This window comes from Natrix helvetica (genome assembly GCF_964273705.1).
Source record: "Natrix helvetica genome assembly, chromosome: 1".
NCBI classification, from domain to species: Eukaryota; Metazoa; Chordata; class Lepidosauria; order Squamata; family Natricidae; genus Natrix; species Natrix helvetica.
In genome coordinates, this window is record NC_138548.1 from 308632351 (window position 1) to 308650661 (window position 18311).

Sequence of the window (18311 nt, forward strand, 5' to 3'; positions counted from 1 at the left end):
GAAATCCGTAGTAGACTCAACAAGTCCATTACTATACACTGAAGAGCAGATTTTGCAGGGAGTACAAGAGGAAAGGAGACTCAAACAGCCCTGTAATTTTTTTCCATTTAGGATGGAATTATTATCTAATCTAATACATGATAAAAAAAAATACTTGCTAAGACAGCTCAATTTTTAAAAAAAAAGAAGTTAAATTGAGTTGTAGATCCTTTCAGCCTGTAAAGCTGTTGTCAGTCAATATCCAAAGTATCTAGTTAAATTCAGTCCTGTTTTTCCACTAAGAGATCTGCTTTTGGTGCAAAAGAAAATGTCATCTCCAGGGTCCTATTTTGTACATGGTTTGTGATGTCACACTGATTGGGCATGATTACTTTTATTATTTGACACCCTCTCCCTTGACCCTAACCCACCAATGGAGTAGGTTTTATGAGTGTAGGGGGAATTGGAAGGGGATTCGTGTAAGTCCAGTCATTTGATGGTGATGGATTTCATCTTAGCAGCTTAACTACTACAGTACTGATTTTCAACAGTTCCTGCTGCACTTCATGTTTCCGGCTTATTTCAGTATCCATTTCCCTTTCAAAATGTTTGTTTAAAGCTGTACTGATAATACAGGGAGTCCTCAACTTATGACCACAATTGAGCACTAAATTTCTGTTGTTAGGCGAGACAGCTGTTAAGTGAATGTCTATGGCGATTCTCAGTCATCCAGGGCATGGTTGTCCAAAAGGTGCTTTTTTCAAGAGGCAACTGGACTTTCTGGATTTATTTTGAAGATGTTTCGCTTCTCATCTAAGAAGCTTCTTCAGAATGAAGAACCGAAGAAGCTTATTGGATGAAAAGCAAAAAGTCTTCAAAGAAAAACCAGAAAGTCCAGTTGCCTCCTGAAAAAGCAGCTTTGGGACAGCTGTTAAGTCAATTTTGTCCCATTTTACACCCTTAATTGCTCTCATTGTTAAGCAAATCACTGCAGTTGTTAAGTTAGTAACACAGTCATTAAGTGTATCTGGCTTCCCCATTGACTTTGCTTGTCAGAAAGTTGCCAAAGGTGATCCCAGAACACTGTAACTGTCATAAATATGAACCAGTTGCTAAGCGTCCAAATTTTGATCATATGACCAAGGGGATGTTACAACCGGTCAGTTTTTTCAATGTCGTTACACTGTCACTATATGAACTGTTGTACGGGGAGGGCTATCTGTGGTACATTTAAAGCAGGGGTGTCAAACTCACGTCAACACGACGGCATCACGGGACGTGTCACAACTTTTTCCCCCTTCGCTAAACCAAATGTGGGCATGGCCAGCATATGATACATCTGGCCGGCAGGCCACCAGTTTGATAGCCCTGAGTTAAAGTATGTGAATAAATGAAATGAATTCAATAATAGATTCTTAAGAGGTTTTGTTTTTTCATGTTTCCTCTCCTTATCTTAAATTATATTTTTCAGATGTTTATGTTAAATGTCTCTTCTGTTCTCTGCAGTATAATGAGGAACTCCACTACGTAGAACCATGCTTGAATGGAACTTTAGTACAAGCAGATAGAGCTAATAAAGAGGTAAGAGAACATGATAATTATTTAAAGCAGCAAATATTTTGCATATGAGACATATTGCTGGATTTCATTTGAAGTAATTAAAGCATATAAAATTAACTGAATTGTTCCATCCGCTCATTCAAAAAATTGTTATCTGGTGAGTTGTCACTGGTTTGTTTGACTCAAGTCTGGAAACAAGATTTAAAAGCTTTCTAATGTTCATTCTGGCAATTATTGTCTTAAAGCAAAGGCAACTTTGAGAAGCCATAAAATTCTTCTCCAGGTCTGATTAAAATCCAAACTGTACAAATGTTCCCAACTTCCCTGTGAACCCCCACCCCCCAGTAAGCATTAAAGTGGTAAAAAATAAAATGATCAGCCACCATTCATCTCCCAGTGATTCTCTTTGATCCTGAATTTCTGATGTTTTTCCATTTTATTTTGGGAAATATGTCATTTTCTTCAACTCCTAACAAAGCAGTATAAATGTTCTAAAATGGTTTTGTTAATGATTTGCCTTTATTCTAAAATAAGCTGTGAGACAATGCTTCCAACCTGATTTTTTCATGGGAGATTTTTGGAAATTTATCTCTTCTTGGTAATGAACTGCCCTAATTAGTCAGCTTGAGAAAAAACTCAGTCTGTAGGCTAGAAATTTGCTGTAATGTGAATCTTTGGGTAAAGCAATTATTTTTCTCTTCACATAATCTATCTAACAAAATGTAAGGTTGCCATTATTGCCTTTATTTAGGAATTAATGATGCTATTTACCAGGTTGGGCATAAGTAGCTCAGCTTATTTATGAATTAGCTTGATAGTAAGTAAGACAAATACAATTATTTTTTCAACAAGCTTTGAATTCTTACAAGACTGGGTACTGGATTTTTTGGCTAAACATAAAGTAAAAGTATTGGTGTCAGGTTTCCAAATAATACTCCAATAGCAAACAGTACTCCGAGGCAAGTAGGTTCCTCAAAGAATAAGGTAAAGGTTCCCCTCGCACATATGTGCCAGTCGTTCCCGACTCATCTCTGTTTCAAAGCCAAAGACATCTCCATGGTAATGTGGCCGGCATGACTAAATGCCAAAGGCACACAGAACACTGTTACCTTCCCACCAAAGGTGGTTCCTATTTTTCTACTTACATTTTTTATGTGCTTTCAAAGTGCTAGGTTGGCAGAACCTGGGACAAGTAACGGGAGGTCAATCCATTACATGGCGCTAGGGATTCAAACCGCCAAACTGCCAACCTTTCTGATCGACAAGCTCATTATCTTAGCCACTGAGCCACCACATAATTCCTCAAAGAATAGACCCTGATTATGCCTGATTCCCTCCACTCATCCCCCAGGGTTGAAAATTTTCAGACTATCCTTACCTTGAATTGTTTTTTTTGTTTTGTTTTTTGCACCTGCTGGAATTGCTACAGCTTTGAAAAATCTAGCATTTTGTGGATTTAGGGAGAATGCTGATTCATGGATATAAACCAGTGTTTTCAGCTGTCCTTGAAATGTTGCAAAATAGCTGAATAATTGAGTATCAAAATTTTGCGCTGGGTTTTTCATGGGTCGGTTGCTTGCCTATTTCAATAAGCCTGAACATTCTGATGAAGGTGTCATGGAATTCATAGGTCAGTGGAATAGACTATAAAATGTCTGTCTCCTGGAAGCATAGAAGCACATAAAAACAATCTGTGATAGACGAATGCTGCTTAATGTGTCATTTCCAGAAGGAAGCTATAATGTAATCTGTGGATGCCAGTTGATTCACGCCATTCTTACCTTTGAATTATTTTATTCTAATATCCTTTATAAAATGTTACCAATTTGCAAATGTTCTTGTTAATCAATTTGCTGTATATTTCCAGAAATAGCTTTGCCCTATGCTAGGGGTGTCCAAACTTGGGAACTTTAAGACTTGTGGACTTCAACTCCCAGAATTCCCCAGCCAGTCTTAAAGTTCCCAAGTTTGGACACCCCTGCCCTATGCTCATTGCTGTCTGCCAGAAGATAATTGCTTTCAGTATCAGAATATAAGCAAAGTAAAGGGTGGTGCAGGCAATCAGATACACATGAACTGGTCTGGAATATTTGGCAGAAACAGAACATTTCAGCCAATGCCTTTGCAGCTGCAGCTAATAACAGTAAAGAATGGGTTTAAGGCCTTTACTGAGCTAAGTAACTGTGTACTAAAGTGGGGCGAAATGAACATGTTGAGATTTATACGAATGTTCAAACAAACTGATTCCTTCCTTTATACACGGTGTATAAAAAGTCCTAAAGATTTAGGATATCTAAATATAGGATTGCTTAAAAATGAGCAAGATCTTGCTAGTATAAATAGGTATTTCTGCTTGAAAACTGGGTGGTTGGTTTTGGGGTGTTTTTTTGCCAAGAACTTTGCACTGCAAAAGGCTTAAACAGAAGTGGGGTGCCAATTCTTTTCTTGGTGATTGAAACAATGAATACTGTTTAACCCATTACTCTTTTATAGTCCGCAAGAGTCATTCACTTCTTTACTTTAGATGATCCTTTATTGCTATTGCAGAGATTTCGATGCAGTGTTTGAAAACTTCCAAGCAATGTTATGCAAAGGGATTTCTACTATATATTTCTTTTTGAAATGACCACCCCTGTGGCAGGTCTGGCCTATAAACTGATCCCTAATTAAAATACCATATCTTTCAGAGTATAAGACGCAACGGAGTATAAGATGTAGCAAGGTTTCGAAGAGGCAAATTAAAAAAAAGGTTTTGCACTCTGTAAACTTCCCCAAAATGGCCCAAATTTTTGTGAAAACAGGCCAGTTATTTTTTAAAGGGCATGAATAGCCCTTAGGTGGCTTGCAGTGTGTTCGGGGGGGGGGGGGTGAGCAAAAAACAGTCTGTTTTTCGCAAAAATTGGCCCATTTTTTGTCAAAAAAAGGGCATTTGGAAGCTTATAGAGTGCTCCTGGGTGCTGGGGGGGGGGGCAAAATCAAGCAAAAAAATGGCCCATATTTGCTCATTTCTGCCCTTCCCAGCCCCCAGGAGCTCTCTGAAAGCCTTCTACAGGCTCTGCATGGCCATTTTGGTGAAGGGGGAGGGATTTCAGGAGGCAAAAAATGCTGTATTCAGTATATAAGACGCACCCAGATTTTCAGCCTCTTTTTTGAGTAAAAAGGTGCGTCTTATACTCCGAAAAATACAGTAACTTTTTTTTACAGAACTTTGTCATTTTACACCTATTTCTAGTGTGTAAGAAGAATGTCAACCAGTCACTTTAGGTGAATTAACTGTTAAATAGGCTGGGGAACCATTACTATGAAGCAGGTAAATAGTTTTATCCAGAGGTAGGTTCCTCCCGGATTGGGCCGGATCGGGAGAACCAGTAGTGGCAGCGGCAGGAGGCTCCACGCACCAACCTGGACACTTCTGTGCATGCGTAGAAGCGTCGTGCGCACATTAGCGAACCGGTAGTTTAAAAAATGGAAACCCACCACTGGTTTTATCCAAAGACAGATGGCCCTTCTGGCCCAGTGTTGTCTATTCTGACTGTGGTTTACTAAATTCTTAAATAGGGGCTTTTCTTATTTATCTCTCCATGAGTTTCTAACTGCAGAAGCAACTGAACATAGGGCCTTCTGCGTGTAAACACTGAACTATATTTCCCTGCTTTTCCACATTATGGACAAACAAGTCATTTTTAGCCTGTTACAGACTTGCCCTGTGATATAGCTAGAGCTAATTGTGGCAAGATCTCATTGAAAGATTTAAGTGATGTAATTAATATTCCAATTGTATATATGGGAGAGAGAAGCCATTACTAATATTAACCACGTTGGATGTTAAGTTATATACTAGGTTTTATTTTGGTCCTGAATAGATTAAAAATAGATACCACATACTAATCCATGTTAAATAAAATTTATAAAACAATGTAATCAGTAGATTTGAATAATATAGTGTAGATAGATAGTATAATGGATGTATTTCTTTTCTGATACCATAAGAAAATAAAGAATATTTGTAGCTCAGGGTTGAAATGAGGGGTTCTTGGTACTCTCTAGGCTGCTTGTTTTCTTGCAAACATTTCATTACCCAAATCAGGTAATATCAGAACACACTGATGTTACCTAGTTTGGGTAATGAAACATCTGCAAGAAAACAACCAAGGTCAGAAAGCACCAAGGACCCCCACCATAAGAAAAACCAGCCCAAAAATACTTTTAGCCAATTTGGTCTAGTGGTTAAGAAGGTGTTAAGATGGGGAAAGTACCACCTCTCCTGTGTTCCTCTGACAAGTTTTTATAGATGAACATCTACAAAACCTGCATGGTGTTTCACTCTAATTGGAAGATATCTTCTGTTTTAACTTGATATCAAATTTTTGGCATTGTGATTTTAAAGAAAGTTTTCATTATTGAATTGATACAACTTGCTTAGAGTGTTGATAATTTGTCAGTTTGCAAGTTATGTTCAATAAATGTATATGTAAATAAGTAGATTTGTCATGAAAATATATCCATTTAGGGAAAGCTGGTTGTCTCTTTCTGGAGTTGAGTAGAAATGTAATGAATAAACATAAAGTTGTTTTTCATTGTTAGAGCAGACACTGCAATCTAAAGGTAAGCTGATACCCGTATTATAGGCTTCAGAATATATTCTATAGGAAAAGCATCTAATTGAGCTGTTAAAAGTCACTGAAATAGGTGCTTCAAAACATGCAGGAAAGTAAAACAACCACACATGCATTCACACGTTGAGACAATTGGGAGCAGTTTCCAAAACAGCTTTGTGGGGTGAAATGCAACTCTTGTCATTGTTTAAAAACAGGTGTATTATATGCTGTGGGTTGTATGCATTGCAAAGTTGTTCATTGGGAGTTGTTTGACAGATCTAGTATCCAATTAAGTCTTCCAGACAGTTTTATTTTAGTTGGCTTTTGATAGCCAGACTTAAAGTGAGGGTTCTGTTTTTATTGTCTCATTGGATGTCCACTTATTCCTGCTATTCACATCTTTGTGTACAACTGCCAGAATAAAATGTATTTGAAAATTACATTCAGTGGGGTCAAAAATGCATCCAATGCTTCTAGTAGAAAGTGGCTAGCTTTTACAAAAGTATAATTAGAAGACTTGGGAGCACCATCACTACACCTTTTAGGGCTACTACACATGGGGCAGTAAACATCCAGATAATTATTAGATGGCAGCAAGCAGCTAAAGTGTCCTGCTTCTCTTTCCTACCATCTAGTAAGTGCTCATTTGCAGCCAGATATATTTGTCTTAAAATATTCCTTCTTCTGCCCACATTTTTTAAAATGAATGTCAACCATTATTTGAATTGGGGCTATGGCCTGGCAACCAAAGTTGACTGTCTTATTCTGCCCAATTTCCTTATCCTAAATTGTTCTTTGCTATTGGTCACATATCATTGAAATTTAAACTGGAAGAGAAAAGTTAGATATCTCACTTCCCTTAATTTGTCAGTAATGATCCAATGGTATAGAAGTATATCAAGAATATTCAGAATATCAGATAATAGGTGATATCAAATTACTGTGCTCATCAGGTGCAGGGTTTTTATGCATCTTTGTTGTGCTTTTCTTGAGTTTCACGTAATACAAATTTAAACTGTGTTCATTTTAGCAGCAAGTACTGTCAGTTTATTGGCAGTAGGCAGTTTTGCAAAGAAAGCTTTTAAGTAACATCTGAATCAAATGAACTGTTGTAATGAAATGAGCTAAGTGGCAAGTTTAGTGTCAGATATGACAGGGAAAAGTTTAAAGTATTTGATATGTTTACATGAAGAGCTTGTATGTGTACAAATTTAGAAAATAAGCAGGCCACCTAGACTCACAATGTTTTATTAATATATTTTGTTTCTTTTGTAGTTTGAAAATACTATTTTTTTAAAAAAAATCTGCATCTTGTGTTGTATCAGAGGAATTTCCAATTGAGGTTAAATACTATAATTTCATATACATTTCTTTTATTTTCACTCATTATGCCAGTCTCATTCAAGGTGCAACACACAAACAATAAAAAAAATATTGGTCAATTTTCTTCCGTAGGGTGGGATGCTCACATTTTTCTCCCTGTTCAATTGTAACTCAAACTATCTTTAGAAACAAATGTCTTCTTCTCATTATTCTTATAGACCAGTACTAGTCTGGTTTATTGTTTTGTTATTAAGCTGGTCTTGCCTTTCAGTATGCCAATTTGTAAAACATTCCTTTTTCCCCCCTTTTCAAAGTGCGAAATAGAGCAGACAGTGTTTTATCATTGTCTGTGCTTTTTCAGCAAAATTACAAACATGTGCAACAGCCTAGGTTAATATAAGTTTACTCAGGCCAAGAAGTTTTCATGTTTGATAAACTCCATATTACATGTTTTTTACCTCTTAGGAATTATAGGACTATATGATTTAATGCAACTCTACATTTAAGGCAACAGTACCACAATTTGCATTTTATACATTAAACCACTTGCAGATACACACTTATAAATATTTCCAGATGAAATTAAGAAGCCAGTGTACCTAAATGATGGGTTCTATAATGGAATCAGAAGCTTACCTGTGTCTATATGTTTAATCCTTGGAACAATGAAACCTCAGATTGTGTTTGGTTGAATGTGGTTACAATTCTCCATGAAGCCTGCCATATAGCTCAAATATCTGGATTGCATCTTCTTTCTGAGATGGATGAGTTGCTCATTTTTGACAAGATCATGATGCTAGACCTATGCCAGAAATTACTTCTACTTTTCTAAGGCAGCCTCACTCCATTTGCTTTTTCCTCCAAATTGCTTTCATATTTAAATGATATTCTCTTGAATGAGATGCAGAATGCTTATACTGTACATACCCTAGTTACAAAGTAGCCCACCTTTTTTGTATTGCTCTTTCTCCAGTGTTCTGCAGCCTTCCGGACTTCCCATTGTTCAGTGACATCACTTGGGAGGCATTTCTAGCAACTATTTATGATGAAACACTTAAAAAATAGCAGCATTAGTGATCACTTCCTTTTTTAAAATATGTTTTGTTTTGTATAGTGTTCTGGCTTGATTATTCCTCTATCCAAAGTACTTAGGAGATCATGGTTAGACAGAATATAGCCTGAATTTCCAAGATTATTCCTTCCTTCCTTCTAGCGTTCATTGCTTAATGAAGTATTTGTTGAAATGGATAGTTTAAATTGTGAAAGTTGAAATTTGGAAATCAGCTTTGGAGATCAGTGCCACCAACGTCCCAAACAAAGATTAGTGTTGTCTTAATCTTTGTGTCCAACAAAAATAACCATCACCTGTACCTTATTCTTATGAACATCTCATTTTACTAATCACACATCAAGATATAATTGCCCCAGTTGCCCATTTCATTTGCATAACATTACCATTATGCTATATGTAGATCCTACACATTTGAAGATTTTGTGATTATAAATGAAGTTGAAGCATACACATGAAAATTAGTTACAGAAAGTTGCATTGCTTTCCCAGGATTCAGATTCATGAAATCCAACCCAGTTCTGGTTCCTTTTATTTTTTGTTATAGTTGAGTACAAAACTGTGGCTGAAATAGCTATCATATTTTCAGAGATCCTTCCTTTAGCAATCTGGCAAGCCATGCTTTTTGTCTGCACTGCAATTTCAGAAAGGTAACGCTTATCATCTGTATCTGCAAGCTGCTCTTGTGACCATAACACTAAACTGAGATAATTATTCTGGATTATCTTGATTTACTGTGAAGAGCACAATAACAAAAGCAGTTAAACTAAACAGAAATTGAAAGCACATTGAGCCACCCAATGTATGTATACCAGTTAGCTTGTCCTGGTCTATGTTTCTTCTCATGTTTACAGGCAACAGACTCTGATATGAATAATGCAGTAGTTTTTTTTAAAATCCTGGTTATGTGAGTTGACACTCAAGGTAGGGACTAAGAGAGACAACATTGGATTAGAAGGGTGTATGTACTTTTTATCCAATCTAAGATTGTCTCAAAGCATGGAATACTTCGTGGGAATTCCTTATAACCTTATAACCCCAAATGGGGGGGGGGGACTTTGCATTGAGTTATGTCCAAGGTAGGGATGAAATAGAAAGTTTCAAGCTTCACAGGATTATCTTTCACAGAATCACACAGGCAGCAGGCTGTTATCCAAGTGAGAGACAATGAAGAAACAGAGTTTGTTTTAGAAAAAAAAATATTTCCATTTATAGAACAAGGAAGTTATATTTTCATATCCTTACTGCTTTCTTTTCTTAAAGGCATAGGAAAGGCCTATGAGTTCTATTTCCTAAAATGATAATGCTTTCAAGCTGAAATCTGGAGTGACCCAAATGATAATAATAGTCACTCCATAATTATGTTTTTAAATGTCCAATATTTGATTATGGGTCATCAAGCTGGTATCAACACTTAGAAACCATATAGACAGATTTTCTCAGAATAATCTAGTTCTTCAGATCTTCCAGTAGTGTAAATATAGTGGTGCCACTATATTTATCCACCTTGCTACTGGACATCTTTTTCCCCTCTCTTTCCTCCTACACACACACACACACACACACACACACACACACACACCTGGATGCAATTAAAAATAGTAAAAACCCTAAGTTAGAAGAGTTGCTTTCATCAACATACTTTCTACACAGAATCGCCTAGCAGCATCTGCTTAATAGGAGACTTGAAGACCTGAAATCAGTAAACCTGATTTCTTCGCATATGAAGAAATATGTTCCAGTATATTAATATTTGGCATGATGTCAATGTTGCATTTATACACATTACGGAAACATTATTTTCACCAAACATGGTTGTATAAGTCCCAAGTGTTGTTTATGTAGGAAAAGCAGCTTTATTGTTTGCTTTCTTCCCTGCCAATTGAAATGGCTATGCCTGTAGCTGTATGCAGAGACAGCTGAGAACAGTTCCGCAAACAGCTGCTTGGATTTTGCCAGTGACACATGCTTGAACTGTTTGAAAAGAGGTCCTTTGAGTTGCTGTGAAGTTCCTCTTTTGTATGCTTTGTGTAAATCTCCTATTAACATAAGTTTTTTGTCAATCCTTTAAATTTCTCCCCAAAGCCTCATGGACTCACTCCTAATGTGGGGGCTTTTATTTTATTTTTATTTATTATTTTACAAAAAATTGTCACGAAAAGCTTAGACAACATATTAATTAAAGAAGCTAGGTAGAGACTTATCTGCAACATGAACAGGGTATTTGTTTCCCCAGCTGTACAACTACATTCAGAGCCATGTATTTAATGTATTGGTTTCTTGGGTTTGTATCACTTTTTTTTGAAGTTCAAGGTAGCTTTCTCTAAATTTTCCTCACAGCAAAATGTCTGCGAAGTAGGCTGGAATGTAGAGTGACACAGTAAGCGTCTAGGCTAAATGTGTACTAGAATATGAGTCTCCTTTGGTTTAGTTATAACCACTTAGTCTTCTACTCATATATCTAGTTTACTTTGGCCATGTCATGTGTGGAGCATTGGAGAAGGCAATGCTGCTAGAATGTTTAGGGGAACAAGAAGAAGGGGCAACCAAAGAACATGCTGGCTTGATAGCATCAAATCTGATGCAAAGTTAAACTTCCAAATGATTTAAGCTGTGCTTGACAAAGTAGCATGCAGAGAACTTGCCTATTAAGTCACCAAGAGTCAGACACAACTAAATGGTTAAAACAACAACAACTACACCACCAGACTTGACCATATAATGATACAAAAAAAACCAACAACATTTGGGATCAATCAGTTAAGAGTTAAGATGAGATAATTGGATTCCTTTGTTTTATTTCAATTCTGTTAGGGCAACTCACAAATATATGCCATATCATGATGAGTACCAAAAGTCTATTGATAAGGACATTCCTCTTAATCTGAGTATGTATCCCTTCTCAAATTTCATATTCTATATGCTTCAGACTGAAAGACAAAATATCATTAACATTTTCCAAACGATGAAATATAAATATTTTCAGTGATTAGTTTGAGCAAAATGGCAGACCAACCGCAGTCAACCTGTAGTCCTCAATGGCACTGCATCTACATGGAGGGAAGTATGCAGTGGAGTACCCCAAAGCCTTGTTATCTCCCAGTACTCTTCAACATCTTCATCAATGACTTGGGGATAGATGGGATAGGGGATAGATGCGGAACTCATCAAATTTGCAGATGACACCAAGAAGGAATGGCAGGAATAGTCAACACCCCAGAAGACAGGCTTAAGATACAGAAGGATCTTGACAGAATTGAACATTGGGTGCTATCTAACAAAATAAAATTCAATGGTGAAAAAACTAAGTTTCTACATTTAGGGAAGAAAAACAAAGTGTACAGGTACAGTATATGTGGTAACTTGCTCAATAATAGTAACTGTGAGAGGGATCTTGGAGTCCTAGTGAACAACCATTTAAATATGAACTAGCAGGGTGCAGCAGCTGCAAAAAAGCTGACACAGTCCAAGCTGCATAAACAGAGGGAAAGAATCAAGATCACATGAAGTGTTAATACCACTTCATAATGCCTTGGTAAGGCCACACTTGGAATACTGTATCCAGTTTTGGTCGCCACGATGTAAAAAAAAAAAAGATGTGGAGACTCTAGAAAGAGCTCAGAGAAGAGCAACAAAGATGATTAGGGGTTTGGAAGCTGAAACATATGAGGAACGGTTGCAGGAACTGGGTATGTCTAGTTTAATGAAAAGAAGGACTAGGGGAGACATGATAGCAGTGTTCCAATATCTCAGGAGCTGCCACAAAGAAGAGGGAGTCAAACTATTCTCCAAGACAAGAAGGATTGGGTGAAAACTAATCAAGAAGAGAAGCAACTTAGAACTAAGGAGACATTTCCTGATATAACAATTAATCAGTGGAACAACTTGCCTCCAGAGGTTGTGAATGCTCCAATACTGGAAGTTTTTAAGAAGATATTGGATAACCATTTGTCTGAATCGGATAGGGTTTCCTGCCTAAGCAGGGGGTTGGACTAGAAGACCTCCAAGATACCTTCCAATTTCTATTCTATTCTAAATATAAAATCCATTTCATGACATCTGACTCCATTATAGCTTAAATGTTTATAGAGCTGAACAAAACTTTGAATGTTTTGAAATACTGAGATGAACAAACCAAATTTACTGGGTCAACATGGACATTAAATTACACTAATTGCTTTGGAAAATCAGCCTCAGTTTGTGGGAGTAACATATGTTTCAAAATGGCCTTAAGCCATTCCCTCCCTCTAAACATATGAAAATTTTATCATTCACTGAACTGTATGAATCCATTATTTTAGTACAGAAAAATGTTATTTATAGCATTATAGCATACAATTGTTATAGCATATAACAAAAACAATTAATATTAGGCATAGCATCATATAATTTCTTCTTATATTTCATAATCTATTTTTCCCTTGTTAAATCTAAACAATACCTGGATTTTTGTATTTGGAGAAGAAAGAACAATTTCTATTATTTATTTAAAAGATGATGTGGTAGACAACATTAGTGGGGAATGGATTTCATCCTGAGATGTTTCTTTGTTGATAGCAAATTTAAGAATGAGGTTATATTAATCTGCAATAAAATCAGTAATGAAACTGTGGTCAATAAAAAAAAAAAGATCATGTACTTATGGCTGGTGGTGGACTGATAGTGTTTGGCTGGAACTGAACATTAAGGTGACCAACCGTCCTCCTTTAGGGAGGACAGTCCTTCTTTTGTAAGTTCTGTCCTCCCTCGAAAAGTGTCCTCCTACATGTCCTCCTTTTTGATATTTGAAGGCTAATCTGTTGCGCGTTATGTGACGTATTTTATTAAACAGTTTTTAATGGTGGTTTTTTCTACTTCATCGCAAGTATATTGAACAGATATTGAATCTTGTGTTGAATTTTTATCTAAAGAAATTCTAGACATTAAAATAGACGACAATTGTCTCTTTGAAGAAATTAGAAGACTGAATGTAGATTTAAATTCTGAAAAATTAATACAATGGGAAAATCAACATGTTGAAATTGATAAAAGATGGGTGGATATTTTCAGCCATTTCAAAAATGAACATATTCCATGTGAACATTTATTTATACTTGTTCAATTTACGTTGTGCTGCCCTGGAACTAATGCAGCAGCTGAAAGAGTTTTTTTCAATTGCCAATGATTTTTCGACAAGTGAGAAATCGAGATTGAATGTTGATACTCTAGCTGCAGCACTTGCCGTTAAATTCAATATGAAGGATATTTCTTGTTCAGATATTTCCAATATATTGTTAGAAGATGATACATTGACAAAAAATATTAATTCAATGGAAAAGTACTCATTTAAATAATAATTAACAGGCATGTAAGCATAATTACAATATAAAATGTTGCAAATGTTTTATTATGCATATATCATATTTTAGTGTATTATTGTTGCAATGAATAAAATATTTCTTTTATTTACAATATATTTTTTCCAATTTATTTGTCCTCCTTTTCATTGTAAAAAAGTTGGTCACCTTATGAACATTCAAAATACTTTCTGGGCCAGATGAAATTGTAGAATTGCTTTCTTTCATTTGCATTTAAAGGCAAGTTAAAGGAATGAAAAGAATTTCTGAAACTGAACAAATTGATCACTGAGTGATATAGAATGGATAAGGAGTTATCATAACATGAATAAGCTTTTCTAAATACTTATTTTCTTCCAAACATTTGTGGGATTTTGGTTCAGTGTAAGGGGCAGTTATCCCTAGTAAGACTATAAAATCAAATTACTCAGCTTGAAAGTTTTCAGTTTTCGTACAAAACTTAGCATGTTTTGAGTTCTTTTTCACCTGGAGATCAAGTCATCACCTCTTCTTGGATGTGTTCATTTGAGTCCTTACCCTATGCAGGGGTTTGAAAGTAAGATCAGAGTAGCTAAATTTATTGTAAAGATCTATATACTACAAAGGTGTAACATTTTCTTCTAAAAACTGGACAAGAAAGACTCTTTAAAGTAATTTTTAAAAATGAGTTTGTTTCTTTACAAATGTTAAAAGCTCCTTGACTTTAATAAATATATTGTTTTAAAATGAACTCTTACCCCCCAAAATGCTTGAAAACCTTTCTGTTTCTTCTGCAGCACTTCAGGGAACACCTTGACAAACTTTTTGCCAAAGGGATCGGAATGCTGGACATTGCCTTAGTTGAAGCTTTCAATATGCTCAGTGATGTAAGTTCATCAATTTTACCTCTTTTTTGTTTTGATTTCATTAACTGGAACACAATTTACTGATATTTCTCTTCCATTTTAGAATTTGTATTAGTTATGCAATCTGTTTACATGGACAATGTAGATTCTTCTCTTTTTTAAAATGAAGGTAGCAGTATTGCAACATGCAAATTCTGAAAATTGTTGTTATGAATGATAGGTCAGAATAATAATAATAATAATTATAATTATAATTATAATTATAATTATAATTATAATTATAATTATTTTTATTTGATTAGCCGCAACCCTCTCCCGAAGGACTCGGGGCGGCGTACAATCAAAACAGATAAAATACAGATAAAGACAAACATACATACATAAAGAACAAAGACATATACATGTGCATGGAGGAGGTAGACTCATAAGTGAAAGACAATTAAAAAACACAATTTAAAATCCCATTAAATAAAATTACTGAATTAAAAAACCCATCAGGAGCGTTATGAAGTTATGATTGAGCCAGGAGGGCTATTTGGAATAGGTGGGTCTTGAGCTTTACACGGAAGGAGCGGAGGTCAGTAGTGGTCCTAATATCCGGGGGGAGGTCATTCCACAGGGCTGGGCCCGCCACAGAGAAGGCTCTGCTCCTAGGCGCCGCCCCATGGCACTGTCTGGTGGACGGCACCTGGAGAAGTCCCTCTCTGTGCGAGCGGATGGGTCGTAGGGATGTATGGGGCAGAATACGATCCCGCAGGTAACTAGGTCCTGAGCCATGGAGCGCTTTAAAGATCGTAATCAAAACCTTGAAACGCACTCGATAGACCACAGGAAGCCAGTGCAGCTCGCGCAGGAGAGGTGTCACATGGGAGTACTTAGTACTCCCCATAATCACCCGCGCGGCCGCATTCTGGACCAACTGCAGTCTCCGAGTGCATTTCAAGGGAAGCCCCATGTAGAGAGCGTTACAGTAGTCCAGGCGAGACGTCACCAGCGCATGGGTGACTGTGCATAGGGCGTCCCGGTCCAATAGGGGGCGCAATTGGCGCACCAGGCGAACCTGGTGGAACGCCCCCCTGGCCACGGCTGTCACATGGTCATCCATGGACAGCCTGGCATCCAGGAGGACACCCAAATTGTGCGCCCGCTCCACGGGGGCGAGTTGAATGCCCCCTATGGCCAGAGATGGGATTAACTGGTTGAACCGGGGGGCCGGAACCCTCAGCCACTCCGTCTTGGAAGGGTTGAGCTTGAGTCGGTTGTCATCCATCCAGACCCATACGGCTTCTACACACCGGGACATCACTTCGACGGCCTCGTTGGGGTGGTTCGGGGTGGAAATGTACAGCTGAGTATCATCAGCGTACAGATGATATCCCACCCCGAAACCACGGATGATCTCACCCAGTGGCTTCATGTATGTGTTGAACAGGAGTGGCGAGAGGACCGACCCCTGTGGCACCCCACAAGTAAGGGGGCTTAGGGTCGACCTCTGCTCCCCTGCCAACACACGTTGCGTCCGGCCAGAGAGGTAGGAGCCGAACCACCGCAAAACGGTGCCCCGGACCCCCAACCCCTCCAGTCGGTGCAACAGAATACCATGGTCGATGGTATCAAAAGCCGCCGAGAGGTCTAATAGGACCAGGATAGAGGAACAACCCCTATCTCTGGCCCTCCAGAGATCATCCACCAACGCGACCAAGGCCGTCTCTGTACTGTGCCCGGGGCGAAAGCCGGACTGGCGCGGGTCTAGATAATCATTCTCCTCCAGATGTCGTGGGAACTGAGAAGCCACCACACTCTCTACAACCTTTGCCAAAAAGGGAAGGTTGGAGACAGGACGATAATTGGCCAGCTCCGTAGGGTCCAGGGAAGGCTTCTTGAGCAAGGGTCTCACCACCGCCTCTTTCAAGGCGGCCGGAAGAGACCCTTCACCCAACGAAGCGTTCACTAGGCCCAGGAGCCAGTCGCGTGTAACCTCCCAGGATGCCAGTACAAGCCAGGAGGGACACGGGTCCAGTAAACATGTGGTAGGTCGCAGTCGTCCACGCAATCTGTCCAAATCCTCGATGACAACCAAGTCAAACTCCTCCCAAAAAGGTTTCTCAAGACTCGCCACTGGCGTCTCGACTGGGCCACTGAAGGGGACCCAATCCTTCCGGATTTGAGCGACTTTATCCTGCAGATATTTCCCAAATTCCTCTGCCCTACCCTGTAAAGGGGCCTCCCGCGGCTTCTGAAACAGAAGGGAGCGGGACACCCGAAACAGGGCGGCAGGGCGGTTCTCTGCGGATGCAATGAGAGCGGCACAATATTGGCGTTTGGCCGTTCTCAATGCCACTAGGTACGTCCTTAAATTGGCTCGTACCTGTGCTCGGTCAAATTCGGATCGGGAGGATCTCCAACGACTCTCTAGGCATCTGTTGCGGCGCTTCATCACCCTTAGCTCTTCGGTAAACCAAGGAGCCAGGGTGGATCATTGCCGCCGGAGAGGCCGCAAAGGCGCCACCCGGTTCAAGGCCCCGGTAGTCGCATTATTCCACGCGGCCACCAGGTCCTCTACCTGAGGGCGGGTCAGAAGTCATATGATCATCTGTTGGGTCTCACTTTTAGACTGTTTTCTAAATTAGAATAACTAAGCCTCACATTCCCTAGTATTTTCCAAAGAAAACACTGTCTTCATGATTCTCCAAATCGTATTTGTATTGGTAACTAAGTCTAAATTCTTCCCATTATTTATGCTATTAGCACAAGTTTCTCCTGCAGGATTACTGTGTGAATTATATCATGTGACAGATGCAATTACCTCCTTTGCCAATAAAGTTAATTTTTGTTATAATATGCATACATACAATACACACACACACACACACACACACACACACACACACACACACACACACACACACACACATATATATATATATATATATATATATATATATATATATATATATATATATATATAATGTATGTCTTAACCAATAATTAACATTCTGTGACATTTTGAAGAGAATCATAAACAAATGCTCCAAATGTCAGGATGAGCTGAAATTTTCTCTGCTAAATAATGAATCACTGAGTTAATTGTAGTTCATCATAAGGTCCCTTATTATTGTTATTGCTCTGGAAAAGATGTTAATCATTTCTGTTATTCAATAAAAATATTTAAATACACATGAGAAGACTTTACCCATCCAAGCTAATATGATTTACAGTAAAATAAATAGATGAAAAGAACCAGTTCCAAACTATTTTAATATCCAGTTGTTTTTTTTATCTGTAGTTCTTTCTTTAGTTTTAAAATAAAGAAGAGTCACTGATGCAAATAGATTTTCTAATTTTATTCATCCTATAATAATCTCAGTGTTCGATGGCTTTACCTTGGCACAGTGAGAATAAAATTTATATGTGCCCAGAGTGTTCACATATACTCTTACTTGTGTATGCTAGACTGCTACAGTCTACATATCCCTCCTTCCAAATTATCAACAGCAAGTTTTAATCAAGTATTATTATCTTAAACTACCAAGCACCAATTATCAACAGCAGAGCAACAGCAGTTGTAACTTTGTATTTGCCCTGATGCATGTATGTTTGT

At 38.0% G+C, this 18311-nt stretch overlaps 1 protein-coding gene across 3 annotated transcripts in view; it reads left to right on the forward strand.

Annotated features, from left to right (window-relative positions):
* Positions 1–18311, forward strand: part of CACNA2D3 (calcium voltage-gated channel auxiliary subunit alpha2delta 3) — a 631895-nt gene that overhangs the window by 320990 nt on the left and 292594 nt on the right. For all 3 annotated transcript variants that reach the window (XM_081935818.1, XM_081935819.1, XM_081935820.1), the window contains exons 9-10: positions 1486–1560; positions 14642–14731. In XM_081935818.1, the coding sequence (XP_081791944.1) occupies positions 1486–1560; positions 14642–14731 (165 nt within the window). The remainder of the gene's footprint in view (positions 1–1485; positions 1561–14641; positions 14732–18311) is intronic.